A 27,972-nucleotide genomic window follows, 5' to 3' on the forward strand; every position below is an offset into this window, starting at 1 on the left:
GATTGATGACTCTTCCTCGTCACCGCTAGTTGACCTCTTGTCTTTGCACAGACTCAGTTGCTCCTTGGCTCTTGTCCATCCGCAGGACCAGTTTCTCACAGTTTCTTAAGATAGGCTCACTCTCTTATTAGGAGACTGACCTTGGTAAGGGGCCCAAGGCTTCTTGCTTTAGTTAATTGGCACAATGCACCATAGTTAGCAAAGACACTAAGTAGCATCCTAGTTTAATGCCGTCAGCGCTCTATCTCTACGTGATAAGATTCTCCTAACTCCCTCTCTCACTGGAGCCCACGCAGCCCTCCGTCCTGCCGAAGGAGTTCACGGGGACTTCTGCCGGCTCCGGGTGCCCGCACGCAGACAGAAATGGCTTTGAGAGAAAACAATTCAGGAGGAGGAGAGCTCAGAGACTGCAGCCGACTTCGGCCACCTTCCCCTCGCTTTCCCTCTCCATGTTCAAACCGAGCACTGTTCTACCGTCAACCTTTGCTGCCTCTGCCCGCGGCGCTGGGCTTTCGCGTGTGCCATTGCTCCTGTACATATTTTATCCTTCCTTTTGTAAGGAATGGTCCAGCAATTCGTGTCACTAAGGGATTTGAAGGGTTAACATTGAGGCCCGGGTCTAGGTGATAAGAGAACAAAGGGGTTTTTAGGGAAAAGTGCTGACTACTGCACGGGATGTTGCTAGAGTTTCTGAAATCCGGCCCAGAGGCTACCAAAGAAGGAGGAAGGGGGAGCTGAAGGACAATTGAAGGACAAAAGCCTGGGAGGAAGACAACCAGCCTTCAGCCCGAGCAACCCCCGAGAGACCACCAGAGACTGATACGCAGGGGCCCCTGGGAGGGTTTCGGATTCCGGAAACCAATTCTAATAACCCTGCCTCTTCTAGAAGTAGTAAGGAATATGTATTAGCCTGGGAGCATCAAAACCAGCCGCCTTACGTAACAGGTGTGCGTCCTGGGGAAGCAGAGACTCCCGGCACACCCAGCGCTGCTTGCTTGCCTCTATTCGTTTAATAAATTGTAAACTTTGATTGTAATCCTATTTGGGACTCAGCCATTTATAATACTTTTTATATTTGTATTTTATTTAAGGCTGTTTTGCCCCCCCTCCCCCCCACCCCAGCCTCGCTGCTCGCCAATAAAGCTGGCGCAGGGACCCCTGCCTGCGACCATAGAGACGCGGTCCTCCCGGCCTGCTAGAGCGGCCCCCCGCGGTCCTCCAGCATCCCAGCGTCCCTTGCGCGCTCCCGCCCGGCCTCAGCGGCTTCTGGCGGCGGCAGAGCAGGGGCGGCGGGAGCAGCAAGGCGGCGGCAGCCATGGCGTACTGTGGGCAGGGGCAGAAGGTGCAGAAGATGATGGTGCAGCCCATCGTAGCCTTCCTGCGGCCGGGGGGCAATGGGGGAGTGGGTGGGGGATGGCCCGGGCCTCAGGGGGCTCGGCCCGGGCCTTGAGGCCTTGTCCCGGGGCCCTGGGGCCTCGTTGCAGGGTTTGAGGCCTTGTCCTGAGGCCTTGTCCCGGTCCTGGAGCCCTTCTCCCGGGCCTGGAGCTCTTGTCCCCATGCTGAGCCCTTCACGCAGCGCCCTAGAACCTCATCTTCCGCTACCTGCAGAACGTGAGTACCGCGGGGAGAGGACGGAGAGGGGATGGGGATTTGGGGGGGGCTGGGGGGAGCGGGGAGGGTCCGGTGATCCCCCTCGCTGAGTTTTCGGCTCCCACCCGTTGCTCAGGGCAGGTTTGTGGGGAATGGAGAGCTGTGCGGCGTGCTGGTGGGTACAAGGAGCTGCTGCGCAGCCCGGCATTTCCCCCTCGTGTTAACGGGAGTGGGATCGTGCAGCCGGGCGTGCAGGAGTGTTCCCTCGTGACTGGAAACGTGTTCTTCAGCAAACGTGTAGTATTCACCCAGTCATATAACACTCTAAAATGTCAGACTGTTAATTGAAACTGCCCCTGAGAGTTGCTCCTTGGAGTGTTTGGGAGCTCTAGCGGCTATGGTTAGCGGGTATTTCTGAACACACGAGAGAGAACAAAACTGCTCGCGGTGTTTGTGTTCCCGTTTACTCTCCTCCTTCGTTCTGCAGAGGTCGAGGATCCAGGTGTGGCTTTACGAGCAAGTGAACATGCGGATAGAAGGCTGCATCATCGTGAGTGTCAGCACGACCCCACGTTACGTCATTAGTTTGTTTTCCCTCATTCACAATCCTATTTTTTCTTGTCAAGAAAAACTAGCCCAAGGGAAAAAAGAAATCGTGCTTCTCTAACAATTAGTCTTCATTGTCCAGCCTGGGTCAGCAAAGCTGACGATGGTTTGTGTTGTTGCTGAACTAATTGCCACTGTTGCTGATTTCTAGGGCTTTGACGAGTACATGAATTTGGTGCTGGACGACGCAGAGGAGATTCACTCCAAGACAAAATCAAGGAAACAGCTGGGTGTGTCGTGTGTCTGTGCAACCCGAGTGACGCGCAGTCTGAAACCTGCCCGGGTGAGCCTTCTAGGTAGCAGCACTGAGAGGTACCAACCATGTGACGAGCCTTGATGTTGAAGTTCAGTGAGCAATTCCTGGCTACATCTCTGTCCCTGATGATTTTTGAGCTGCTGATTTTGCTGAATGAAGGAGAATCTGTCCCTGCCTGAGACCAGTTCTGGTCTTTGAAACGTGTAATACCGGGTGGCCTGCACTGGCTGGAGGAGTCTGGTCACAGCTCCTTTCAGCTACATCTAAAGCCAGTGGCCCTCGGCAATTCTCACACTTGCTGTGATCTCTGAGTCAAAGCAGGGAGCCACAGTAGCGGCAGTGTTTATTTACCACCTGCTGGTGGACAGAAGCAACGATGTGCGCCCAGTGCTGGGGTTTTCAGCAGGGAGAGCGTGCTGCTGGAACGGGGACGGTGGCCTGAGTGGGACTTGTAAGTGTGGGGCAGCTGGCAGGAACAGGACTCTGCGTGATGGGCAAAACCCTGCTCAACCACACGAAATACTTTCTGAAAACACGAGATTATTCTCAGGTTCTGGGCTCTCTCTAATCCCCTCTTTCCCTTCTCTGTGCTTCAGTTTTGAGAGGCCCGCTTACCCTTCTCCTGCTTCGTATACAGTCATTAGCAGGTCCATCCTGGCTCCCAAAACTGGGATGCAGCGGTAACCTTGGATTTGCTCGATCTACTCCCAAGATCGCTAGCGGCTACTCCATCGGTCACCAAATCTCCCATGACCACTCTATCGCTCAGCCTGTAGGGTACCCTCCTCCCACATGGGGACTATGCTGCACGCCAGATGTCTCTGCACGATTTACCAGCTGCCCCGGCCACACATATGACTTGCAGGCGCTTCCTGTACTGTAAAACATACCGTTTGTCTGCGGCTTCAGGAGGTCCTTGTCTGCTCCCGCGGTGAGCGGCTGAAAGTGGAGACTCCTCCGAGGAAAATACTCGGGGTGCACCTAGGGGCGTCCGCTCCGCAGCCGAGCAGAGAGTCTCCTGCCTGGCTCGCCAAACTGACTTGCGGAAAATGGACTCCACAATCAGTAAGATTGTAAAGTAGGTATGTTTATTCAGTGCTGGGCAGCACAGGGGGTAGTCCCACCAAAGTCGTGCACGCCTGACGCGGCAACTTGCCTTGGTTATATGCAGTAAAGAGTTACATATGCATGAAGTTTCACAATCCGCCTATACATATTCATAACCTGTCCCTGCTTCGTATTAAAATTAGTTCCAAGGAGTCATTTCCGTAAACTCCTCCCATCTGTGCTTGCACGGTGTCTCCTGGTGGTGGTCGTCGGGGGTCGTGGGCATGAAGATTGATGACTCTTCCTCATCACCGCTAGTTGACCTCTTGTCTTTGCACAGACTCAGTTGCTCCTTGGCTCTTGTCCATCCACAGGACCGGTTTCTACTAGTTTCTTAAGATAGGCTCACTCTCTTATTAGGAGACTGACCTTGGTAAGGGGCCCAAGGCTTCTTGCTTTAGTTCATTTGCACAATGCTCCATAGTTAGCAAAGACACTAAGTAGCATCCTAGTTTACTGCTGTCAGCGCTCTATCTCTACGTGATAAGATTCTCCCAATTCCCAACTCCCTCTCTCAACCGTATGACATCATGCTGAACAATAAAAACTAGAGGGGTTGGCCAGGGGTGGACTGACTGGGCATTGGTCAGTGGGTGGTGAAAAATTTCATTGTGCATCACTTGCTTTGTATATATATAATTATTATTTTCCCTTCTTTTTCTTTCTTATTTATCTGTTTCTATCTCAACCTTTTACTTTTTTTCTGATTCTCTCCCCCATCCCCCTGTGAGGAGATAGTAAGTGGTTGTACGTCATTTAGCTGCTTGCCAGGGTTAAACCACAGCAAGCAACCACACCACGCCCTGCCCCCACCCACTGGCGACCACAACCCTTCCATATCCTTCCCAGCATGCTACGTCCAGTAGCTGAACGACCCGTATTATACGTCCAAAGGAAGAGGCGGGACACTTACCCTCCCTCCACTCACCCCTGTAGGAGGGAGGGCGGAAGGTCACAAGTGTGGCTGGACGCCAGTCCATGTGGAAGGTGGCTGGCAGGGCGAAGGGGTGGGGCCTTGGAGGGCTGCTGGGCGGGGGCAGCACTGAGTTGCCGCAGCGTCACCACTGCTTGTAAATAGATTCTGCCCCATACGATTTGTGTGAAGTACTCGCGTGGGGGAAGCTAGGCGTTGTCTGCTGTGGCGGCGGGTGGGTGACCGGAGGTGGCAGTGGGATTTCTTGGCAGTGGGCGTGTGGCGGGTACTGCGTGGAGAGGTTTTCGGCTTTGTTTTTTTCTTTCTCGTCGTTTCAGTGGGGATTCAGTGCATCCTACCTTGGCTTCCTTTCCGCTAAGATGGCTGATGGTGGTCAGTGAAGCGGGGCTGCATGGGGTCGTGGCTGGCTGGTGTGTAGCAGGGTAGGCGGGGGCGGCTGATGGGACGGGAGGGGTGTGGGGGAGAAGCCGTGTATCGCCATGTCTGTCTTTGCTCTGGAGGAGATGCTAGAGGCTGACTGGGTGGCCATGAGGCCTTGCGTCTTCCAGGAGCGGGAGAAGTACAAGTTTGTTTTCATCGTGGCCTGGAACGAGATCAAGGGCAAGTTCGCCATCGCCTGCCCCAACTGCACGGTGCAGTGTCAGCGCAGTGGCTCATACGAGCTCCGCCGCAGCAGGCCGGCCGGCCCCGAGTCTAGAGTCGCCCCCGAAGGTAGCAGCCCCACGGTGTGCAGGAGCCCGGCCTCGGGCACGGACTCTTCCGGCCTACCGCGTAACTCCTCGCGTCCCCTCGCCGAGCGGGGCATGGGGGCCGAGGTGCTGCCCAAGAGCCAGCTGCGCGCCAAGAGCAGCCCAGCCCAGAGACCGCCGCGGGGCCCTAGGGCGGGAGGTGCCGCCGAAGAAATGGAAGTGCTGGAGCTGAGGAAGGAGGCGGCGGCCGTCTCGTTGCTGCCCTCGTTGCTACAGGCAGCCGAGCCGGCCGCTCCCGACACCGAGTCCGCGGAGGAGGGGTGTAGCTGAGCCGGTCTCTTTTCTTTTCAGGACTTGCGGGCAGTGTACCAGCAGCTGTGCTCGGTGAACTTGGAGCTGGAGCACTACCTGTCTGTGTTCCCCGAGGAGCCCTCGGGCATGTGGACGGTGCTGTTCGGAACCCCGGAGCGATCTGAGCAGGAGATGGATGCGCTCTGTTACAAGCTGCAAGTTTACTTGGTCCACAGCTTGAATACCTGCAGCTGGAAGATACTTTTGCAGGTGCTCTTCGCTGAGGCTGACAATCCTGAAGAGTATTATGAGAGCCTGAGTGAGCTGAGACAAAAGGGGTACGAGGAGGTGCTACTGAAACATGGGATTAGAAATTAGAGAGTGATTGATTAAGAATGAATATGTAGGCAACACTCATTGCTTAATATGTGCTATATTTGCGATGTACTGTGCCTGTGCTGCGCTTAGGCCTCCAGATAGCAGGAGCCCCTGGGACCCCAAGAACCAGATCAAACCAACCTTATGGTTCGGACTTTGACCAAGGGCTCAGAGATAAGGAGGACTGTTCACAAAAGGACAAGATAAAGAATGCCAAACATGCAAGGCTTCGAGATAACAGGAGCCCCTCGGACCCCGAGAACCGGACCAAACCAACCTTATGGCCCAGATTGTGACCAAGGCCTCAGAGAGCATGCGCAAGGAGATGAGGTGAAAAGTTCAACTCTGATGAAGACATCTTATTTCATCCTCATGACCCTCAGCACCCACCACCAGAAGGCACTGCGCAAGTGCAGACGGGAGGAGTTTATGGAAATGACTTCTTGGAGCTAATTTTAATACTAAGCGGGGACAGGTCATGCATATGTATAGGCGTACTGGGAAACTTCATGCATATGTAACTCTTTACTATATATAACCAAAGCAAGTTGCCGCGTTAGGGCGTGCATGACTTTGGTGGGACTACCCCCCCGTGCCGCCCAGCGATGAATAAACATACCTACTTTACAATCTTACTGATTGTGGAGTCAGCTTTCTGCGAGTCACTGCAGCAGTCCCGCAAACGAATCCAGGAGGTGAGGCTACCACGTGGTACAGATCTCTCTACCTTAATGTTTGCCTTACTATGTGGCATCTTCTTTAATTGTTCTCTCCAGCTGCTTCCCTCCACCTTTGCAGAGTTGATTGATCTGTGGGACAAAAGAAAAATACAGGAATACTACTAATAATAATATGGAAAGGACGAGCCTTGATGTTGAAGTTCAGTGAGCAATTCCTGGCTACATCTCTGTCCCTGATGATTTTTGAGCTGCTGATTTTGCTGAATGAAGGAGAATCTGTCCCTGCCTGAGACCAGTTCTGGTCTTTGAAACGTGTAATACCAGGCGGCCTGCACTCTGCGTGATGGGCAAAACCCTGCTCAACCACACGAAATACTTTCTGAAAACACGAGATTATTCTCAGGTTCTGCTCTCTCTCTAATCCCCTCTTTCCCTTCTCTGTGCTGCAGGCCGGATCGTGTTAAAAGGGGACAACATCACTCTTGTACAGAGCGTTTCTAAGTAGAATTTGCCATCCTTAGAACAAAGGTGGCTGCCGTGCTGCAGAGTGACTGAATGCCAGGGGAACGCGGCCCGCTGGTAGATAGGAAGTTATTTGTAACTGGGGTTGCATGCTGAGGTCAAAAGTCCTTCCTTTGTGGGAGCGAGTTTTTTGTAGCTTGAAACAATACGTGATGTATTTCACAAATAAACATTTTTCACATTAACTGCAATTGCAAACCACAAATCTGCTTGTTTTCAGTCTCTTCCTTCTGTGAATGGAGAAGGAGGAGAAATATAGAAGCGTGGGCTTTTCTTTTTGCTGTGGATCTGATAAGTTTCGATAACGATATGTGCTTTCTTGACCATTACATCTGCATTATGTGGCCAGGGTGGACTCGTCCAGGGCACGGAAGCCCCACAGAGTCCTTGAGCTAGCAGGGTGCTAAGGAGGGTGTTGGAGATTTTGCATACAATTGCAGCCCTTTGTTGCTGCAGTGACAGGTTTATCAAATAACATCTCCAGATCAGAGAGCGAGAGCGGGCAACTGGTTTGGATTAAATCTGTCACTTCTTGCTGCTTTGGACAGAGCCTGTAGATTAAACCCTTGTGCTGTTCAATAAGCTGGGGTATCAGATGTGTCGGCTGGGTTTTTATCGTTTGATTCATTTTTTTTATCCGTTTGGAGATCTGTCTGTTCTATTTAAGTTTCCCCAAGAGAGCTGAGTTGCTTGATGCATCGACCAAAGAGAAGTTCCCCAGCTGACTTGGGACAACCAGTCCCCTCGTTTTTCTGATCACAAAAAAAAAAAAAAAAAAAAATTGTATTCTTTCACATACTCTCTTTTCCCTGAGAGTAAATGTTGTAGCTTCAGCAGTACCCTTCCTCTGGAAATGATTCCCAGTGCCTGCTCAGACACTGGGGAGGAAAATGACAGAGAGAACAATGGAGGAGAGCCACCCGATATAAAGAAAGGAAAAAAGGGGTTATGGATGAAGGGAAAGCCACTACATAAAAATTGGTGCTATCTAAAAATTGGTTAAGGGTTTGGGAACTGCAGGTGCTGCCTTCACCTGCGTGTGTTGCAGTTGTGCCTGTTGTCACTGCGCAAAATGGAGAGAGCTTCTTTGTCGAATGCAGCATGTTAAAGCATGCGCCATTGCCTGGAAGAAAAGCACGGCCTTCCCTTGTGTGGGACTTCTTCCCCATTGATCTGTGGTTTACCTGAAGGTTTACCATAACCTGCATATGTTTCAAAAAAACACACCAACAAACAAACAAAAAACAAGACCAACATTAAAGAGTGGCAAGGCAGATGCTCATCTGGGGACTCTGACTCATCGGTGACATCACCAAGGAAAGCACTGTGAGCGCTTCGGGTCGGGGCTGCTGCGGCGAGCCTCGCAGCCGGGAGGGAGAGCGGGTACGGTTCGCCTCTGGCGGGTCTGTGTCAGCCCTCTGCCCTGGTGGCTTCGTTAGCAGTGAGAGTTTGACTGCTGTGTTCCCAGCTTTCGCTTCTGCACCGACCGTGTGGCAGAGCCTGCAAGCTGCTTCCTCAGCTGGAAGAGGAAGAGGAGTGACCTCAACTGTGCCGAGGTAAAGCAGAACTGTTGAAAAGATTTGTCAAAGATGCGGGTTGTACCAGCGCAGCCGCTGCAGCTGCAGCAGGTCCTGGAGCATTGGAGAAGATAGAGAGGGGTTTCTTTGTGAAAAGAATGCTGTAAAAGTGTTTTCATGCCAGAAATTAGGACAAGCGCCTCTGTTGTTTGGATATCCTCTATTGACCAGGCACACGGGCATTACAGCATACCTGGCACACTCTTTGTATTGTTTGTAAAAGAAAAAAAAAAAAGTGTTTTAGTCAGGGCAGGCCAAAAACCTGCCTTGGCACTTCCACATCGCAGCAGTGCTTGCAGACCGTGCATCCTGGATGCCAGGCCAGGATCTAAATCCGATGGTGCTGTTGGTAACGTGAAGTTCAGGAAGCACTTCTTGGTTTTTCTGCTCTTCCATGTGAATTTTTGCCCTGTGAAGGTGGTGTACTGAGCTCTTTTCTTACCAACAAATAGGTTTAAAAGCAGTTACAGCAAGGGTGAGCTGTGTTAGCAGGAGGCTGTTCTGTGCTTCGACCATGGGAAGATGAATGGTTTACCTATGCACCCTTAAATATAATTTGACACCTAGCACACAACACTTTCAGCCTGTGGGGTGCTTTAACAAGCAGGTAAATCAGCGGAGACTGTTTTGCAGCCAGGGTGATGCTGGGTGATTAAAAAGCAGGGTCAGAACAAGGAGTTTATGCTGTTCTTTCTTGCTTGTCATCCGACTGTCCGCTTACACTGTTCTAGAAAAAAAACAAAATGGGGTAAGCATCTTTAATATCTTTATTAGAAATGGAAGGCACAAAACAGGCCAGCAACAGAGACTGTCCAAGAGAAATACTTTGTGCTTTATAAACAAACAAGAAAGTACCTTTAGGTAGGTGTGATAATCCTTCTCTAATGCATTTTTTGGAGTGCAAAAATATTTTGTTCCCTTCTTGCTCTTCTCTCCAGGAGAAAGGCAGAATAGCCAACTGGAAAGTTAGACCAGGGAGGTCAGTTTGTTCCATACTGAGAAAGACAAGCCTGTAAAACAAACTAGACAGGTTTTCTTTGGACTATTTATCTTCCTTCGGCAAAGGCAAAATTTATGACACTTGTTGGCATGTATTTCCAGACCCCCAGCTACCATGACTGTAGTGCATCTGTAATTCTTTTGTACTAAAAGAGTTCAAAATCTCGTAACGCAAAAACTTTACTAGCACCCTGGAGAAAAAAGAAATCTAAAAATCTTGCCAAGTTCTATTACAGACCTGCTGAGTGCACCAGAGTTACTCATTTTTATTCAGGCTTTCAGGGGCTAGTTCAGTTGGTTTCTGTTCAGCACTTGGATTGCCATGTTAGCAGATGTCAGTTTAAAAAAAAAAAAAGCTTTTGAGATCTTTTTTAAAATGAGACTGCTTTTTATGGCATTTAGGGCTGTGAGGCATCCTTGGTTTTTGCTTTCTTCCCATCCCTTAGACCAGATCCATTCATATCCTGAACAGCGTTCTGGGTCCGTTCAGGAAAATGGAAGGCAACAAGCAAAGTGATGAGCTCCTTGGGCATTCAAAAGAGCTAAATCTGGAAAAGATTTCAAGTCAAACTTCCATGCTAAGGAGCACCAGTAATTTTTAGAAGTAGATGCAGAGGAATCTGCATGGCACTAAGTGTGTTTCTGAAGGTGCTAAAGGTCAGAAGTGACGATTCCTCTCAATACTAAAGAAGAGAAGGAAACCTTGCACTTAACTACTGTTTTTATTCCCTTTGTCAAGCAGTCAAAACCAATAACTGATATGAGAACCCACCTTTTCCTCTCTTTAGTTTAGATTTGGGAAAATTCCCTGCCAAAAAACTATTTCCTGGAAAATTCACTAGTGTTTGTGTGAGTAAAAGGTTCCAACCTTTTATTATTAATTTGTAAGAACTATTTCATCCGCTTTTGTCCAGAAGAGTCAGAAATAATTTGCACAGAAATGTGCAGCATTTTAATGAAAGGATTCAGAATCACTCTAATTTGAACTTTATCTGGTCTGGTTGCAGGTTTTATGACATCTAGTGTCTTAAAAAAAAATCAAAACATCTGACTTCACATCAGAAAAAAAAAACTGCTTGTGGCTAAATAAAATCTGTTGCAGCTCTGGTCATTGAAAAATCATTGGCTTTTAAATTGGACCTAAGTCATCTTTTCTAACCTTTCATGATCTTGCAGCAATGGATGATGATGGATATATGGATTAGGGAACAGCACGTGATGGCAAACCTGTGGTATTTGCTACAGCACAGAAAGAAAACAAATTGCTTCCAAAAAATCAAACTAATTCAAAATTCTTGGTACCATGCAGCCATGCCACTGGCAAAGTGAGCATTCCCCTGCCTCTCAAAGCTTGCTGTATCCTTGATCTGCTGTCTTCCTGCTGTTAATTGATTGCAACTCTACGTGTCTGATCAGGGCTACGAGTTGTTCTCGATATGGATATCATACAACATATACTGTGCACGCTTGTGTGTATAGATATGTTTATCCTGTACGCATGTACATATGTATGCATATTTGTGTGCTGGCCCCCAGATCACTCATGTTATAAAGCATTGGCCTCGAAGGCATACTCATCAAAATATTTTGTAGATCCTCCATTTTTTTCTAGTTCCCTCAAAATGAGAGAGTTTTTACGCGCTCTCTGCGTCAAAAAGGCAAAAATTCTGATTTCCACTGTCGCTCTCGCTAACTTTCTATCACTCGCTCCTCGTGTGTGTCTAAACACATATGTGTGTATGCGTATGCACATTTGTGTATTTCTATGCACTGGTGTGTTTTTTGCTGTACAGGTAATAAAGACGGGGAAAGGTTTTTGTGTTTTCTTAATAGGTGAAGAAATCTTGAAGACCAGAGATTGGAACATACTGAATTTTGAATTAAAAAAAAAAAAAAAGTTAAATTGTCCGGCTGTGGAAGATGGATCCTCATTTTTGCAGCCACTTTGAATCACGAGTTCATCTCTAAACGCACTGTTTTTTTTTGTTTTTGTTTTGTTTTTTTTTTTTTGTTTTGTTTTGTTTTTATTTTTTGAAGAGCTAACTAACCCTGGCTGTCTCCAGTCTGAGAGAGTATTCAAATGGACTTGCTTCCTCCATTAGTTATAAGCTGTTTAAAAGCACATCCTGTGTTTGAATTGTGGATGAGAGGTTCCCTTGGCAAAGTGAGGAGGCAAACTCTTCCTACCCCTTTATTATTAATTCACGGATTCAGTGTTGGTTCGGCCTACAGGAGAAGTTAACTGGAAGTCTTTGAAGATCGATAACTTTGCTGAGGTTGTCCAGGTAGGTGAACTCGAAGACCCACAGTGACTGGAACATGCTATTTAATGCGTCATACTGCGTTCTGTAGAAGTTACTCATAGCCATAGTTGATCATTGCCTTGCATGTATGATCAGGTGTTTTTTTAAGAAGTGACTCCATTTTCAGGCTTCCAGATGTGCTCCAAGTCATATTATTGAGGATGTGGAAGAGAACACTTGCTGACAAAGCTCCTGGCAGCTTTACAGAACTTTAATTTAATATTGTGTTAGTTCACGTAACAGCTGATTTCAAGGCATTGCTCTCCTCAAGAGACTAATTTGATGAACAGAAGAAAGCTGGAAAAATGCTTGTTACTCATTATTTTTCACTTGTTGGTACTTTCTTTAGGGTTACTTTTAAAAAGAAGATTTCACTGAAGACTTTCAGCCCAAGCAAGGGTGAAGACAGCTCTCTCCAAGAGCAGAGGAAGTCCCTGTGGAGAGAACCCGAGCTTGTTATCAGAGCTTGTTGGCATGTCTAAACAAGGAGACGATTGCTACTTCTATTTCTATTCTACCTGTACCTATTTTCTTTTATTAGATGCCGACAGTATTTTCTCAACAGATGCAGAATAACCGCTAAATAGACTGCTAAAACCTGCTGGAGCAGGGGGGTAATAAACAGGCTGTACTAGCCTCCTGAGAGCAGGCTTGATAATGATCTATCAGGTCTCTTGTGTCCTGGAGTCCTTCAGATAATGCTGTTCTAGCTGCCTGGGGCAGGAAGCAGTGGGGAAAGTTAAAGGTGCAGGAGAACGAAGTCTCCAAGAAGTAGTTCTAGATAGAGTTAACCTAGGCAATTTAAGATGTTGTTTTTCCCTCTGAATAATCCTAGTATAATCCTAGGTGTATTAGTTTAACCCACCCTAAACTGATGTCTGAGAGTGCCTGTCTTCTCAAACTGAATGATGACAAGGCTAAACGTGCATAGTGGTTACGGCTTCTGCAAACTTTGTGACTATGTCCGGAAATACTATACTTAAGTGATAAACTGACCTTTGGAATGATGTTTCAGCACTGTATTGTGACAGCCCTATCGCGGTCATGATCCGGAACTGTGCATCTCTTTGCAAACCTTAGGTGCATGTTATCACGAGCTTGTCTTCCTTTCTGTCTTCATAAAAAGCGCAGTGAGATTCCCTGCTACTGGGAGAACCAGCCAGTAGGCTGTCAGAAAGCCAACTGTGCTTTTCATCACACAAAGGGACGTTACATCGATGGAGTCTTCTTACCACCAAGCAAGAGTGAGTTTAGGTCCCTTTTCTTTAAGTATTGAGGAATTAATTTTGAATATTACTTAGTGGGTGCCAATACTGTAGGAGACATCAGGTAACCGTTCATTTGTGAGTGCAGGAAAAGGTCTGCAGTCCTAGGTGGTCAGCTAAACCAAGTGTCCTGCTGGTGTACTGCTGGTATTTGTTTTCTGCTTTCATGCTCAGCTTCTCTCTGCTTTGTGTGATATTTGCCTTGCAGTTTGCTTTCTGTTGTTTCATCTTCTGCTGGGTGGTAGGGAGATGTGTTGTTGTTTGAAGGGAAGTCATTGTTCACGGTGTAAACAGTGACGGGATGGGCAAAAGGAGATGCTGAATTAATTGTCTGTGCAGGTTATATCTGCCTTACCTACCATCTTCGTGCATTGTGGTCAAAGTTTTAAACTGCCATATTACTGATGATCCTCCTCTTCCTCTAGCTACACTGCCAAGTCTGCCTGAGTCCGCGGACGATGATTTGAAAGTGGCTCAGATGTCACTGCAGCAAAACAAACTTTCTGTCCGGTCCAATGCCTCTCCATAGCTAAGGGGGGTGATGAAAGTGGAAAACTCGGAAAATGTCCCAAGCCCTACACACCCTCCAGTTGTAATCAATGCTGCAGATGATGACGAAGATGATGATGGTGAGCATGTTTTGGTTCTTGGAAGGACTTTGTGCTGTAAATGAATGTATAAATCACAGATGACCTGAGGTCTGACTAGCGATAGGGCAGGCAGTCTGGTCAGGTCGCTGGTGGCTTCGTCTGGCGGTCAGTGGACAGAACCTGAAATGTTGGAGGAAAGCTTAGAACCACTCTTGGCTTTAGCTGGTCTGTTGTGTAAAGCTCTATGTGAAACTAGGAAGGAAATTCCTTTTTCTTCTGTCTGAAGAGTAATATGTTGTGTAGTAGTTAAAGCTGCAGAGAGAATCTAGAGTCCAAGATGTTTTGTCCTAGGGTAGTCTACTTACGAGTTCATCAGGTCAGTGTAGCTGTATTAAAAAAAAAAAAAGAAAAAAAAAAAAGCTTTTTTATAGGAACCATGGACTGGAGTGTCATTGCATGAGCTACATAATCACGAACAATCTGGTCTATGCATAACTGAATAGATTTTTCCCCTTCAGACCAGCTTTCTGAGGAAGGAGAAGAAACTAAAACTCCCGTCCAGCAACCAGCTGAGGAAGGCCAAAATGGATTACGGATGATTTCCACTCGGAAAGCCAGTGCTACTACTGCTAAACAAGGTATTCCGGCACCTGTAGTAGGATAAATCGGAAGGAGAACTTGACAATTAACTCGAAAGCAATGTGGCGTAAAAACACAACAGAATGTAGGGGTGCTGAATGGACTCGGTTATTTCCATGATCTCATTTCTACCTAATACCATCATGTGCCCATTGGGTCAGAAAGGTGAACTCCTTTTCTTTCCTTTTGGAGAACAAAACAGGGCCACAGCATGGAGTTTAAATGGCTGCACGTGCAGCCTGGCAACCACTGTTGAAAGCCATATCTAACGATAGAGGGATCTAATATCGTGTAAATGGATTAAAATTAAAACTACAATTTTTACCCTGAAGGGTGAAAGGAGGGGCAAAATGCCATTGATTCTATGGTTCTTTCACTTGTGAGGAGTGTTGACGGGGTTTATTCTAAATACTTCTGAAAGTTCCTGAGCACTAAGAAGCCTGAGGATCTGTGGTCCTCAGTGAGCGCCTCTAAGCCTTAGTCTCATTAACTGTTTTCTGTTTTCAGAGGACGGTCTGAATTTTGGAATAAAAACACTTGAAGAAATCAAATCGCAGAAAATGAAGGAAAAAACTAAGAGACATGGTGGTGAGTTAATATTCCCTGCTTTCTTACCCTGTTCACCTTCATCCTGTTTGATGTTCTTTTTTTAAAAAAAAAAAAATTCTCCCAGTAATACCGGGTAGCTGGCTATGCTTTGGTGAATACAACTATTTGCCAAAGAAGTGAAATTTTATTGGCTTCAGAATGGCAGGTGATGGTGGCTGGGAGCTGCTTGAGGGAGAGACCTCCATTTTTAGCTGGGGGCATCGAGCAACCTGATTCTCAGCCGGCTGGTATTCTAGATGGGAATTCCAAGGGCAACCAGAGGCAAATTAGTCACCTCTCTTATTTACATGCTCTGGTCACTGTATGTTTGACAGTAATGAATAATTAAAGTTCTTTGTTCTTTGCGATAGTTTGTTATGTTTGGTAAACTTCCTTATGTTTTGCTTGCTCTGAACAGAAGGTCCTTCAAGATCTTCTCTTCCTCCCGTCGATTCTGATTTTTCCTGCTCCGGAAAAGGAAAATGTCCGGACAGTGGTGAGAACTGTGACACTGTCTACAGAGGAAGGTAATAATTAATGCTTTTGTTTTGATTTCATTACTCCTAAACTGGAAGGTTAAGCAAGAATGAAGACAATTCACCCCTGTTAGCCTGCTGGTGCTGCCTTCTTCTGTTCAAAACATGCTTTTATGCTGAAAGTCCCTGGTTGTACTGGAAAGCTTTGGTGCTCAGGTTAAGTGCAGTAGCAGGAGAAAGAGAAAAATGTGTCAGTATGCAAATAGGGGGATAACTGAAAAACAGGAGCTCTGGGGCTCCCGGGGGCCCGCCGGGGGTTGCCGCGGTGGATGCTCCGGGGCGCCCGGGGGCCCGCTGGTGGTCGCCGGGGTGGGTCGGCCTAGGCGCCCGGGGGCCCGCCGGGGGTTGCCGCGGTGGATGCTCCGGGGCGCCCGGGGGCCCGCTGGGGGTTGCCAGGGTGGGTGAAAATATAATGTGTGAAAAATAATGAGTAACAAGCATTTTTCCAGCTTTCTTCTGTTCATCAAATTAGTCTCTTGAGGAGAGCAATGCCTTGAAATCAGCTGTTACGTGAACTAACACAATATTAAATTAAAGTTCTGTAAAGCTGCCAGGAGCTTTGTCAGCAAGTGTTCTCTTCCACATCCTCAATAATATGACTTGGAGCACATCTGGAAGCCTGAAAATGGAGTCACTTCTTAAAAAAACACCTGATCATACATGCAAGGCAATGATCAACTATGGCTATGAGTAACTTCTACAGAACGCAGTATGACGCATTAAATAGCATGTTCCAGTCACTGTGGGTCTTCGAGTTCACCTACCTGGACAACCTCAGCAAAGTTATCGATCTTCAAAGACTTCCAGTTAACTTCTCCTGTAGGCCGAACCAACACTGAATCCGTGAATTAATAATAAAGGGGTAGGAAGAGTTTGCCTCCTCACTTTGCCAAGGGAACCTCTCATCCACAATTCAAACACAGGATGTGCTTTTAAACAGCTTATAACTAATGGAGGAAGCAAGTCCATTTGAATACTCTCTCAGACTGGAGACAGCCAGGGTTAGTTAGCTCTTCAAAAAATAAAAACAAAACAAAACAAAAAAAAAAAACAAAACAAAAACAAAAAAAAACAGTGCGTTTAGAGATGAACTCGTGATTCAAAGTGGCTGCAAAAATGAGGATCCATCTTCCACAGCCGGACAATTTAACTTTTTTTTTTTTTTTAATTCAAAATTCAGTATGTTCCAATCTCTGGTCTTCAAGATTTCTTCACCTATTAAGAAAACACAAAAACCTTTCCCCGTCTTTATTACCTGTACAGCAAAAAACACACCAGTGCATAGAAATACACAAATGTGCATACGCATACACACATATGTGTTTAGACACACACGAGGAGCGAGTGATAGAAAGTTAGCGAGAGCGACAGTGGAAATCAGAATTTTTGCCTTTTTGACGCAGAGAGCGCGTAAAAACTCTCTCATTTTGAGGGAACTAGAAAAAAATGGAGGATCTACAAAATATTTTGATGAGTATGCCTTCGAGGCCAATGCTTTATAACATGAGTGATCTGGGGGCCAGCACACAAATATGCATACATATGTACATGCGTACAGGATAAACATATCTATACACACAAGCGTGCACAGTATATGTTGTATGATATCCATATCGAGAACAACTCGTAGCCCTGATCAGACACGTAGAGTTGCAATCAATTAACAGCAGGAAGACAGCAGATCAAGGATACAGCAAGCTTTGAGAGGCAGGGGAATGCTCACTTTGCCAGTGGCATGGCTGCATGGTACCAAGAATTTTGAATTAGTTTGATTTTTTGGAAGCAATTTGTTTTCTTTCTGTGCTGTAGCAAATACCACAGGTTTGCCATCACGTGCTGTTCCCTAATCCATATATCCATCATCATCCATTGCTGCAAGATCATGAAAGGTTAGAAAAGATGACTTAGGTCCAATTTAAAAGCCAATGATTTTTCAATGACCAGAGCTGCAACAGATTTTATTTAGCCACAAGCAGTTTTTTTTTTCTGATGTGAAGTCAGATGTTTTGATTTTTTTTTAAGACACTAGATGTCATAAAACCTGCAACCAGACCAGATAAAGTTCAAATTAGAGTGATTCTGAATCCTTTCATTAAAATGCTGCACATTTCTGTGCAAATTATTTCTGACTCTTCTGGACAAAAGCGGATGAAATAGTTCTTACAAATTAATAATAAAAGGTTGGAACCTTTTACTCACACAAACACTAGTGAATTTTCCAGGAAATAGTTTTTTGGCAGGGAATTTTCCCAAATCTAAACTAAAGAGAGGAAAAGGTGGGTTCTCATATCAGTTATTGGTTTTGACTGCTTGACAAAGGGAATAAAAACAGTAGTTAAGTGCAAGGTTTCCTTCTCTTCTTTAGTATTGAGAGGAATCGTCACTTCTGACCTTTAGCACCTTCAGAAACACACTTAGTGCCATGCAGATTCCTCTGCATCTACTTCTAAAAATTACTGGTGCTCCTTAGCATGGAAGTTTGACTTGAAATCTTTTCCAGATTTAGCTCTTTTGAATGCCCAAGGAGCTCATCACTTTGCTTGTTGCCTTCCATTTTCCTGAACGGACCCAGAACGCTGTTCAGGATATGAATGGATCTGGTCTAAGGGATGGGAAGAAAGCAAAAACCAAGGATGCCTCACAGCCCTAAATGCCATAAAAAGCAGTCTCATTTTAAAAAAGATCTCAAAAGCTTTTTTTTTTTTAAACTGACATCTGCTAACATGGCAATCCAAGTGCTGAACAGAAACCAACTGAACTAGCCCCTGAAAGCCTGAATAAAAATGAGTAACTCTGGTGCACTCAGCAGGTCTGTAATAGAACTTGGCAAGATTTTTAGATTTCTTTTTTCTCCAGGGTGCTAGTAAAGTTTTTGCGTTACGAGATTTTGAACTCTTTTTGTACAAAAGAATTACAGATGCACTACAGTCATGGTAGCTGGGGGTCTGGAAATACATGCCAACAAGTGTCATAAATTTTGCCTTTGCCGAAGGAAGATAAATAGTCCAAAGAAAACCTGTCTAGTTTGTTTTACAGGCTTGTCTTTCTCAGTATGGAACAAACTGACCTCCCTGGTCTAACTTTCCAGTTGGCTATTCTGCCTTTCTCCTGGAGAGAAGAGCAAGAAGGGAACAAAATATTTTTGCACTCCAAAAAATGCATTAGAGAAGGATTATCACACCTACCTAAGGGTACTTTCTTGTTTGTTTATAAAGCACAAAGTATTTCTCTTGGACAGTCTCTGTTGCTGGCCTGTTTTGTGCCTTCCATTTATAATAAAGATATTAAAGATGCTTACCCCATTTTGTTTTTTTTCTAGAACAGTGTAAGCGGACAGTCGGATGACAAACAAGAAAGAACAGCATAAACTCCTTGTTCTGACCCTGCTTTTTAATCACCCAGCATCACCCCGGCTGCAAAACAGTCTCCGCTGATTTACCTGCTTGTTAAAGCACCCCACAGGCTGAAAGTGTTGTGTGCTAGGTGTCAAATTATATTTAACGGTGCATAGGTAAACCATTCATCTTCCCATGGTAGAAGCACAGAACAGCCTCCTGCTAACACAGCTCATCCTTGCTGTAACTGCTTTTAAACCTATTTGTTGGTAAGAAAAGAGCTCAGTACACCAACTTCACAGGGCAAAAATTCACATGGAAGAGCAGAAAAACCAAGAAGTGCTTCCTGAACTTCATGTTACCAACAGCACCACCGGATTTAGATCCTGGCCTGGCATCCATTTACAGTTAATGTGAAAAATGGTTATTTGTGAAATACATCACGTATTGTTTCAAGCTACAAAAAACTCGCTCCCACAAAGGAAGGACTTTTGACCTCAGCATGCAACCCCAGTTACAAATAACTTCCTATCTACCAGCGGGCCGCGTTCCCCTGGCACTCAGTCACTCTGCAGCACGGCAGCCACCTTTGTTCTAAGGATGGCAAATTCTACTTAGAAACGCTCTGTACAAGAGTGATGTTGTCCCCTTTTAACACGATCTGGCCTGCAGCACAGAGAAGGGAAAGAGGGGATTAGAGAGAGCCCAGAACCTGAGAATACAGCAGGTACAGCTGCTCCTTGCTGGCCCAAGCAACTCTATTTGAAGACGTGCCACTTCAGGGACCTGGATTATGACAATCTCAAGATCAAATCAATCTGTTCCTGAACGCGCAGATTGTCCTGGTGTTTCTGTAGCTGTCAAAGAACAATCCTGAACTGAGGCACTCATCTGATCAGACAGTGCTTCAGCACAGATTTGTCTTCAGCTTGACACATCGATATGAAGAGGAAGCAATTCTTCAAAGCAACCTCTCAAGCAGGTATTACATGTTTCAAAGACCAGAACTGGTCTCAGGCAGGGACAGATTCTCCTTCATTCAGCAAAATCAGCAGCTCAAAAATCATCAGGGACAGAGATGTAGCCAGGAATTGCTCACTGAACTTCAACATCAAGGCTCATCACATGGTTGGTACCTCTCAGTGCTGCTACCTAGAAGGCTCACCCGGGCAGGTTTCATACCGCATGTCACTCGGGTTGCACAGACACACGACACACCCAGCTGTTTCCTTGATTTTGTCTTGGAGTGAATCTCCTCTGCGTCGTCCAGCACCAAATTCATGTACTCGTCAAAGCCCTAGAAATCAGCAACAGTGGCAATTAGTTCAGCAACAACACAAACCATCGTCAGCTTTGCTGACCCAGGCTGGACAATGAAGACTAATTGTTAGAGAAGCACGATTTCTTTTTTCCCTTGGGCTAGTTTTTCTTGACAAGAAAAAATAGGATTGTGAATGAGGGAAAACAAACTAACGAGGTAACAGGGGGTCGTGCTGACACTCATGATGATGCAGCCTTCTATCCGCATGTTCACTTGCTCGTAAAGCCACACCTGGATCCTCGACCTCTGCAGAACGAAGGAGGAGAGTAATCGGGAACACAAATGTGATAAATTAGCGGCTGTTTGTTCATTGTCTTTAAAAGGAATTCAGAGAATCTGCTGAGAAGATAAGGTTTTGCAATTTATGACCTTGTTAAGGGGGAAGACTAAGCAAGTAGATAGTGGGGAGGGGGTGTTGGATAAACGTCCTTGGTAAAACAAAGACTCTGTGAAATACTGTTTGCTGCTTTACTACCCTTGAACACGAGCACAAGGCATGATCATTGAAAGAAACAGAACGAACTGCACAGCTTCAGAAGATTCAACAAGTCCTGACAAGCCAAACTTGGATGCTGACAAGCCGAACTTGGATGCTATAAAATGGCGACACTGAAAAGGGAAAGTTGCGTGCTGTGATGGAGCGGAGACTCCCCAGCCGCCCAGCGCTGTTTTGCTTGTACCTGCTTACTTAATTAATAAATTATCTTCGATAGACCAGAAAATTGCGTGGTCTCGCTTATAACAAATTTGGTGCCGTGACTCGGATGAAGGCAAATTGACTGAGGACCCTTTCGGGGGAGGCACCCCGCCGATTTCGGCGGCCCCTGGAACGGAAAGCCTCACTCGAGCCCTTCACCGACGAACCCTAAAATTAGGCACAAGCAAATAAAACCGGTAACCCCAAGCAATCTTTGTGCACGAAGACCGAACGAAGACCCACGGGGTGGGTAAGTATAGGCCGGTGATCCGTTCGGTTGGGGTTGGTGATCCCGGAGTGCGTCTGTGTGAGACGTCCAATTGCGGACGAAGTGAGTGCGGACCCCTCAGTAGTGCGGTTCCCACATCCCACGAGGGACTGGGCCACGACAAGGGGGAAGCGGCTGTGTGTGTGTGAAGGCACTCCGGAAGATGGGACAGAAGAAGAGTAAGCCTTCTGGTCCCATGGGTGGGGTAATGCCTAGTGCTAGGTTGCCCCCTATTCCCCCAGATAGTCCACTGGGGTTAATGATTAAGAATTGGAGTGATTCCCCTTTTAGGCGGGGAAAGGATAAAGTAAAAATGATTCATTATTGTGTTGAAGTTTGGGAAGGTAGGCAAATTATTGGCCCATATCTAGGTCGTTTGAAGACTGGGTTTGTCAAGCCTTAAATGTTTATGTAAATGCAAAGGAACCTTTTTGTTTAGAGGAGAGCGAATACGTGAGCCTTTGGATTGGCTCAGAGAATCGAGTTAATCTGTACCCTCTGTACCCTTTAAAAGAAAAAGGAGGGGCAAAATTACCAATTGTGGAGCAAGAGATAAAGTACCTGGGTCACCAGTTAAGTAAGGGGACTAAGAAGTCAGACCCGGGCAGAATCAGTGGAATATTGGTTTTAGCGTCCCCGCGAACTAAAAGGCAGGTACGGCAACTGTTAGGATTGACCGGATACTGTAGACAATGGATAGAAGATTACAGTGGAAAGGTTAAATTTTTATATAACAAGCTGAATAAGGATGGATTACTCAAATGGACAAAAGAAGATGAGGAACGACTGAACAAGTTAAAGGAGGAACTAGTACGCCCCCCAGTGTTAAGCTTACCAGATTTAAGGAGGCCGTTTTGTTTTTTTTGTGAACAGCGCAGAAGGCACGGCATACGGAGTGCTGGCCCAAGAATGGGCAGGGAGTAAAAAACCTGTGGCCTATTTGTCTAAATTATTGGATCCGGTTAGCCGGGGTTGGCCAAACTGTTTGCAGGTAGTGGTAGCTGCTGCCTTGTTAGTGGAAGAAGCACAGAAGATCACTTTTGGGGGGGAAATCAAAGTAATATCTCCACACAATATATGCGGGGTACTGCAACAGAAGGCAGAGAAATGGATCACTGACGCCAGATTATTAAAATATGAAGGAATTTTGATTTCCTCTCCAAAATTAACATTAGAAACAACCTCCCTACAGAACCCTGCTCAATTTCTTTATGGGGAACCAAATGAGTCCTTAGGACATGATTGCCTCCAAAATATAGAAGAGCAAACGAAATTGAGACCTGATCTAGAGGAAGTGGAATTACCCATCGGTGAACAGATATATGTGGATGGTTCCTCGAGAGTAGTCGAGGGAAAGCAAAAATCAGGATACGCGTTAGTAAACGGGAAAACATTTGAGATAGTGGAATCTGGACCTTTGAGCCCTAGCTGGTCCGCCCAAGCTTGCGAGCTATATGCCATATTGCAGGCCCTAAAATTGTTGAAAAATAAAAGCGGTACAATATATACAGATTCAAAATATGCTTATGGGGTAGTACATACATTTGGTAAAATATGGGAAGAAAGGGGGCTCATCAATTCACAAGGAAAGGGTTTAATACATCAGGAATTGATTACCCAGATTTTACAAGCTATCAGAGAGCCCAAAGAAATTGCCGTAGTACATATAAAAGGGCATCAAAAAGGCCTCACCCCTCAGGTTAGGGGTAATAATCTAGCAGATCAGGAGGCAAAAAGGGCAGCATTAATGAGTATAAGAATTATAAGAACGAAGGAAGATTGCCCAGACTGTGGGAAATACTTAATACGTATACTTAATAGTTAATATATAATAATTAATATAATAATTAATAATATAATATATAAATAATATATAATAATACTTAATATAATACTTAATACTGTGGGAAAGACTTAAAGGAATTTCCATGTTATGATTGCTGGAGTGAATGGGGAGTTGATGGGATTGAATGCAATTGTTCTGAGGAAGAAAGCCCGCCTTATAAAAACTGCTACAAGTGCGGGCCGGCTAACTCCCTGTGGTCGAATGGACCCATTCCCCTCCCCTTACTCTGTTTCACTATTACAGAAGAAGACAAGATGACACAAATGGGGGTTCAAAAAAAAAAACGATAAAGGGAAATGGGTACTGCCTGATGGACGGGAAGTGTTACCAAAATCAGTAGCTATGAGGGTGCTACGGAGATTTCATGAACAGATGCACTGGGGTACTCAGGCGTTGGTGGATCAATTTGCCACATATTATATGTGTATAGGGATTTATAATATAGCAAAGAGGATCGTAAATGATTGCATAACTTGTCGGAGGGTAAATGCTCAACACATGAGAAAAAGGGTCCCGGGAGGAGGGCGAGAATTGGCACATTGACCTTTTGCAAAGATTCAATTAGATTTTACTGAACTTCCAAAAACGGGGTGATATAGATACTTATTAGTTATTGTAGACCACCTCACAAACTTTGTTGAAGCATTGCCTACGGCAAGGGCCACAGCTCAAACTGTGGTAAAGATATTATTAGAAAGCATCATACCCAGATATGGGGTAATAGAAGCAATTGACTCTGATCGAGGCCCACACTTTGTGTCAAAGGTATCCCGAGACACGATGAAGACTCTGGGAATTAAATGGGAATATCACACTCCCTGGCATCCTCAGAGTTCGGGAAAGGTAGAACGAATGAATGGTGAAATTAAAAAGCAACTAACAAAGCTTATGATAGAGACAAAAACCTCCTGGGTGAAATGTTCACCGCTTGCAATATTGAATATCCAGACATAGCCCCGAGCCGATGTCGGAATCTCACCTTTTGAAACGCTGTATGGTATGCCTTATGATTTAGAGATGCCATCTGATCACCCCCAGGTACAGGATATCCAATTAAAACCTTATTTAATACAGCTTATGAACCGACGGAGGGAGTTGCAAGCGAAAGGCTTGGTGGCTAGATATAGCAATCCATAGGATACAACCTGGAGATAGGGTTCTAATTAAGACATGAAAGGAAACATCTTTAACACCGCGGTGGGAAGGCCCCTATGTTGTTTTACTTATCACAGAGACGGCTATCCGGACGGCTGAGAAGGGGTGAACGCATGCCAGTCGCGTGAAAGGACCGATCCAGAAAAGCGAATGGGAAGCGGTCGCAGGCCCTGATGACTTAAAGCTCACGTTGAAACGAACTCGATAAGTATGGTCTAACTGTCTATGTATCGTAAAAAAAAGGGGGAGAGGGGACCCTGTTTGATCAGAAAAAGGTCGGGGTTACCTGAGAAACTCCCCTGAAGAACACTGCTGCTGCTGAGAAGAACCTGCACCTTGTAGTTCGCTGCAACCGAACTGACGAGCGAGGCAGAGAGTGAAACGGTGGGGAATTACGTGGCCAGGTAAAGAACTCTGGAAAATGGGCCCTAGCCTTTTTTTTTTTTTGCGATACATAGTAATGGGTACGATTGTTTACACTGTTCCTGGGTCTGCGCACCCTCACAAACCTTTTAAATGGAGCCTGATTAGATGGGAAGATCACCATGTTGTTCAGCAGATAACTACTGCTGGGGGACTGATAGGGGAGGCATCATCTATATAAAGAAGGAAGACACTAAGAGTCCCCAACGGGTGGGACCAAATCAGAAACTGTCGGGGAGTGTTTTGAGGATTCAGCCTACACAAGCTTTTAGAATGCTAACTCCTTGTTGTGGTTTAACCCGGCTGGCAGCTAAACACCACACAGCCGTTCGCTCACCCTCCCCCCTCCCTCTCTGGGATGGGAGAGAGGAACGGGAAAGTGAAGCCGGTGAGTTGAGATAAAGACAGTTTATTAAGACAGGAAAATAATAATAACAATAATAATAATAGTGATAATGATAATAGTATTAATAATAATAATGTGTAAGAAAACAAGTGATGCACAATGCAATTGCTCACCACCCGCTGACCGATGCCCAGCCTATCCCCGAGCAGCCGGCCCCCCACCCCGGCCAGCCACCCCTATATATTGTTTAGCATGACGTCAGATGGTATGGAATACCCCTTTGGCCAGTTTGGGTCAGCTGTCCTGGGTCTGTCCCCTCCCAGCTCCTGCTGCACCCCTAGCCTGCTCGCTGGCAGGACAGAGCGAGAAGCCGAAAAGTCCTTGGCCTGGTGTAAACACTGCTCTGCAACAATTAAAACATCAGCATGTTATCAGCGCTCTTCTCATCCTAATCCAAAACATAGCACCCTACCAGCTACTATGAGGAAAAATTAACTCTGTCCTAACTGGAACCAGGACACTCCTAATAGCCCTAAACCACTGGAGGTTGCTAATAAATCAGTAAACCCGGAGTACAGGATTAGAAATGAAGGAGTGACTGGGAATAACATATGGAGAATCATGAATGCTAGTTGTTGAATCAAACAAATCCAGATGTGCCTAGACCTTGCTGGTTATGTCTTGATATAAGGCCCCCATATTACGACGCCACTGGGGATCTGGGAGAGACCACCCGTTCAAACGAAACCGATCCCCCACAATGCAATTGGGGAAGGGATGTAGGAATAACATTAACGGAAGTAACTGGGAATGGCAGATGCGTAGGCACGGTCCCTGGTGAGAAGTTCCATCTATGCAATATTACAGAAAATGTTACACAATTAGACAAAGAAAAATGGTTAATAGCAGCAGATAACACCAGATGGGTATGTTCGTCTCTGGGGGTAACTCCATGCTTATCTTTGAAATTGTTCAACTCGTCTCATGATTTCTGTGTACAGGTAGTAATTATCCCAAGGATTCTTTACCATTCTGAGGAGTATATGTACATCCAACATGCTATGGCAAAAAACCACTTAAGGAAGAGAGAGCCTATTAAGGCTGTTACTTTAGCCACTCTGATGATTCTGGGGGCTGCAGGAGCCGGAACTGGAATTACCTCTCTGGTAAAACAAAGCCAAGAATTTACCTCTCTACGCATTGCTGTAGATGAGGATTTGGCCCATATCGAGCAATCTATATCAGCTTTAGAGAAATCTGTGCGATCCTTATCTGAAGTAGTACTACAAAATCGTAGGGGATTAGATCTGATTTTTCTACAACAAGGAGGACTGTGTGCAGCCCTAAGAGAGGAGTGTTGTGTATATGCTGATCATACTGGAGTAGTAAGGGACACAATGACTAAATTGAGAGAAGGGCTAGAAAAACGAAAAAGGGAAAATGAAGCCCACCACAACTGGTACGAATCCTGGTTTAATTACTCACCTTGGCTCACTACACTGCTATCAGCTATAGCAGGACCTTTGTTGCTGCTCATATTTACACTAACTTTTGGACCATGTATATTCAATCAAATAATCACGATTGTAAAAAACCGATTAGAGGCAGCTCACCTTATGCTTGTGCATGCGAAATATGAATCTCTTGAACAGGAGGAGGATGACGCAGAAACTTTAATATTGAGCAAACAAGTGCTTCAAAAATTCATCAATGAACAAAATATGTTAGAAAAAGAAAAAGGAGGGATTGTGATAAATTAGCGGCTGTTTGTTCATTGTCTTTAAAAGGAATTCAGAGAATCTGCTGAGAAGATAAGGTTTTGCAATTTACGACCTTGTTAAGGGGGAAGACTAAGCAAGTAGATAGTGGGGAGGGGGTGTTGGATAAACGTCCTTGGTAAAACAAAGACTCTGTGAAATACTGTTTGCTGCTTTACTACCCTTGAACACGAGCACAAGGCATGATCATTGAAAGAAACAGAACGAACTGCACAGCTTCAGAAGATTCAACAAGTCCTGACAAGCCAAACTTGGATGCTGACAAGCCGAACTTGGATGCTATAAAATGGCGACACTGAAAAGGGAAAGTTGCGTGCTGTGATGGAGCGGAGACTCCCCAGCCGCCCAGCGCTGTTTTGCTTGTACCTGCTTACTTAATTAATAAATTATCTTCGATAGACCAGAAAATTGCGTGGTCTTGCTTATAACAACAAACACCGCGAGCAGTTTTGTTCTCTCTCGTGTGTTCAGAAATACCCGCTAACCATAGCCGCTAGAGCTCCCAAACACTCCAAGGAGCAACTCTCAGGGGCAGTTTCAATTAACAGTCTGACATTTTAGAGTGTTATATGACTGGGTGAATACTACACGTTTGCTGAAGAACACGTTTCCAGTCACGAGGGAACACTCCTGCACGCCCGGCTGCACGATCCCACTCCCGTTAACACGAGGGGGAAATGCCGGGCTGCGCAGCAGCCCCTTGTACCCACCAGCACGCTGCACAGCTCTCCATTCCCCACAAACCTGCCCCGAGCAACGGGTGGGAGCCGAAAACTCAGTGAGGGGGATCCCCGGACCCTCCCCGCTCCCCCCCCCCCCCCCCAAAATACCCATCCCCATCCCCATCCCCTCCCTGTCCTCTCCCCGCGCTACTCACGCTCTGCAGGTAGCGGAAGATGAGGTTCTGGGGCGCTGCGTGAAGGGCTCAGCATGGGGACAAGAGCGCCAGGCCCAGGACAAGGCCTCAGGACAAGGCCTCAAACACTGCAACGAGGCCCCAGGGCCCCGGGACAAGGCCTCAAGGCCCGGGCCGAGTCCCCTGAGGCCCGGGCTGCCCCCCACCCACTCCCCCATCGCCCCCCGGCCGCAGGAAGGCTACGATGGGCTGCACCATCACCTTCTGCACCTTCTGGCCCTGCCCGCAGTAAGCCATGGCTGCCGCCACCTCGCTACTCCCGCCGCCCCTGCTCTGCCGCCGCCAGAAGCCGCTGAGGCCGGGCGGGAGCGCGCAAGGGACGCTGGGATGCTGGAGG

General features: G+C 46.2%; 2 protein-coding genes and 1 long non-coding RNA gene across 6 annotated transcripts; 2 read left to right on the forward strand and 1 right to left on the reverse strand.

Moving 5' to 3' along the window:
- The first annotated feature begins 1,131 nt into the window (after positions 1-1,131).
- LOC136788691 (junction-mediating and -regulatory protein-like) lies at positions 1,132-6,328 on the forward strand. Its single transcript, XM_066987312.1, has 5 exons — positions 1,132-1,369; positions 1,585-1,611; positions 2,078-2,140; positions 2,348-2,479; positions 5,534-6,328. Exons 1-5 carry the CDS (start codon positions 1,316-1,318, stop codon positions 5,849-5,851), a joined length of 594 nt encoding a protein of 197 aa, XP_066843413.1. The 5' UTR covers positions 1,132-1,315; the 3' UTR covers positions 5,852-6,328.
- On the reverse strand, positions 2,472-27,935 carry LOC136788692 (small nuclear ribonucleoprotein E-like). 4 transcript variants are annotated; one of them, XR_010827328.1, is made up of 5 exons: positions 27,819-27,935; positions 27,597-27,623; positions 20,051-20,452; positions 6,475-6,660; positions 2,472-5,768 (listed from the first exon to the last, which is right to left on the reverse strand). XR_010827328.1 is itself a non-coding variant. In XM_066987313.1 (4 exons), exons 1-4 carry the CDS (start codon positions 27,870-27,872, stop codon positions 6,595-6,597), a joined length of 279 nt encoding a protein of 92 aa, XP_066843414.1. In that variant the 5' UTR covers positions 27,873-27,932; the 3' UTR covers positions 6,529-6,594. The 4 variants fall into 4 exon arrangements, 2 of the variants coding, with proteins under 2 accessions (XP_066843414.1, XP_066843415.1); XM_066987313.1 differs by lacking the exon at positions 2,472-5,768 and having other exon boundaries at positions 6,529-6,660; positions 20,051-20,182; positions 27,819-27,932; XM_066987314.1 differs by lacking the exons at positions 2,472-5,768; positions 27,597-27,623 and having other exon boundaries at positions 6,529-6,660; positions 20,051-20,182; positions 27,837-27,934.
- LOC136788696 (uncharacterized) lies at positions 24,596-27,127 on the forward strand. Its single transcript, XR_010827332.1, has 2 exons — positions 24,596-24,983; positions 26,729-27,127. It is a non-coding gene; the product is annotated as an uncharacterized lncRNA (long non-coding RNA).
- Positions 27,936-27,972: the final 37 nt, after the last annotated feature.

The sequence above is a fragment of the Anser cygnoides genome, chromosome W, assembly GCF_040182565.1.
Source record: "Anser cygnoides isolate HZ-2024a breed goose chromosome W, Taihu_goose_T2T_genome, whole genome shotgun sequence".
In the NCBI taxonomy this organism is placed as follows: domain Eukaryota; kingdom Metazoa; phylum Chordata; class Aves; order Anseriformes; family Anatidae; genus Anser; species Anser cygnoides.

Coding starts and splice junctions, on each gene's coding strand:
- LOC136788691 (XM_066987312.1), top strand. CDS start 1,316: ATGGCGTACTGTGGGCAGGGGCAGAAGGTGCAGAAGATGATGGTGCAG. Junction 1,370..1,584: donor AGATGATGGTGCAGCCCATC/GTAGCCTTCCTG, acceptor GCAGCGCCCTAG/AACCTCATCTTCCGCTACCT. Junction 2,141..2,347: donor GGATAGAAGGCTGCATCATC/GTGAGTGTCAGC, acceptor GCTGATTTCTAG/GGCTTTGACGAGTACATGAA.
- LOC136788692 (XM_066987313.1), bottom strand. CDS start 27,872: ATGGCTTACTGCGGGCAGGGCCAGAAGGTGCAGAAGGTGATGGTGCAG. Junction 27,624..27,818: donor AGGTGATGGTGCAGCCCATC/GTAGCCTTCCTG, acceptor GCAGCGCCCCAG/AACCTCATCTTCCGCTACCT. Junction 20,183..27,596: donor TCTTCCGCTACCTGCAGAGC/GTGAGTAGCGCG, acceptor GCTGATTTCTAG/GGCTTTGACGAGTACATGAA.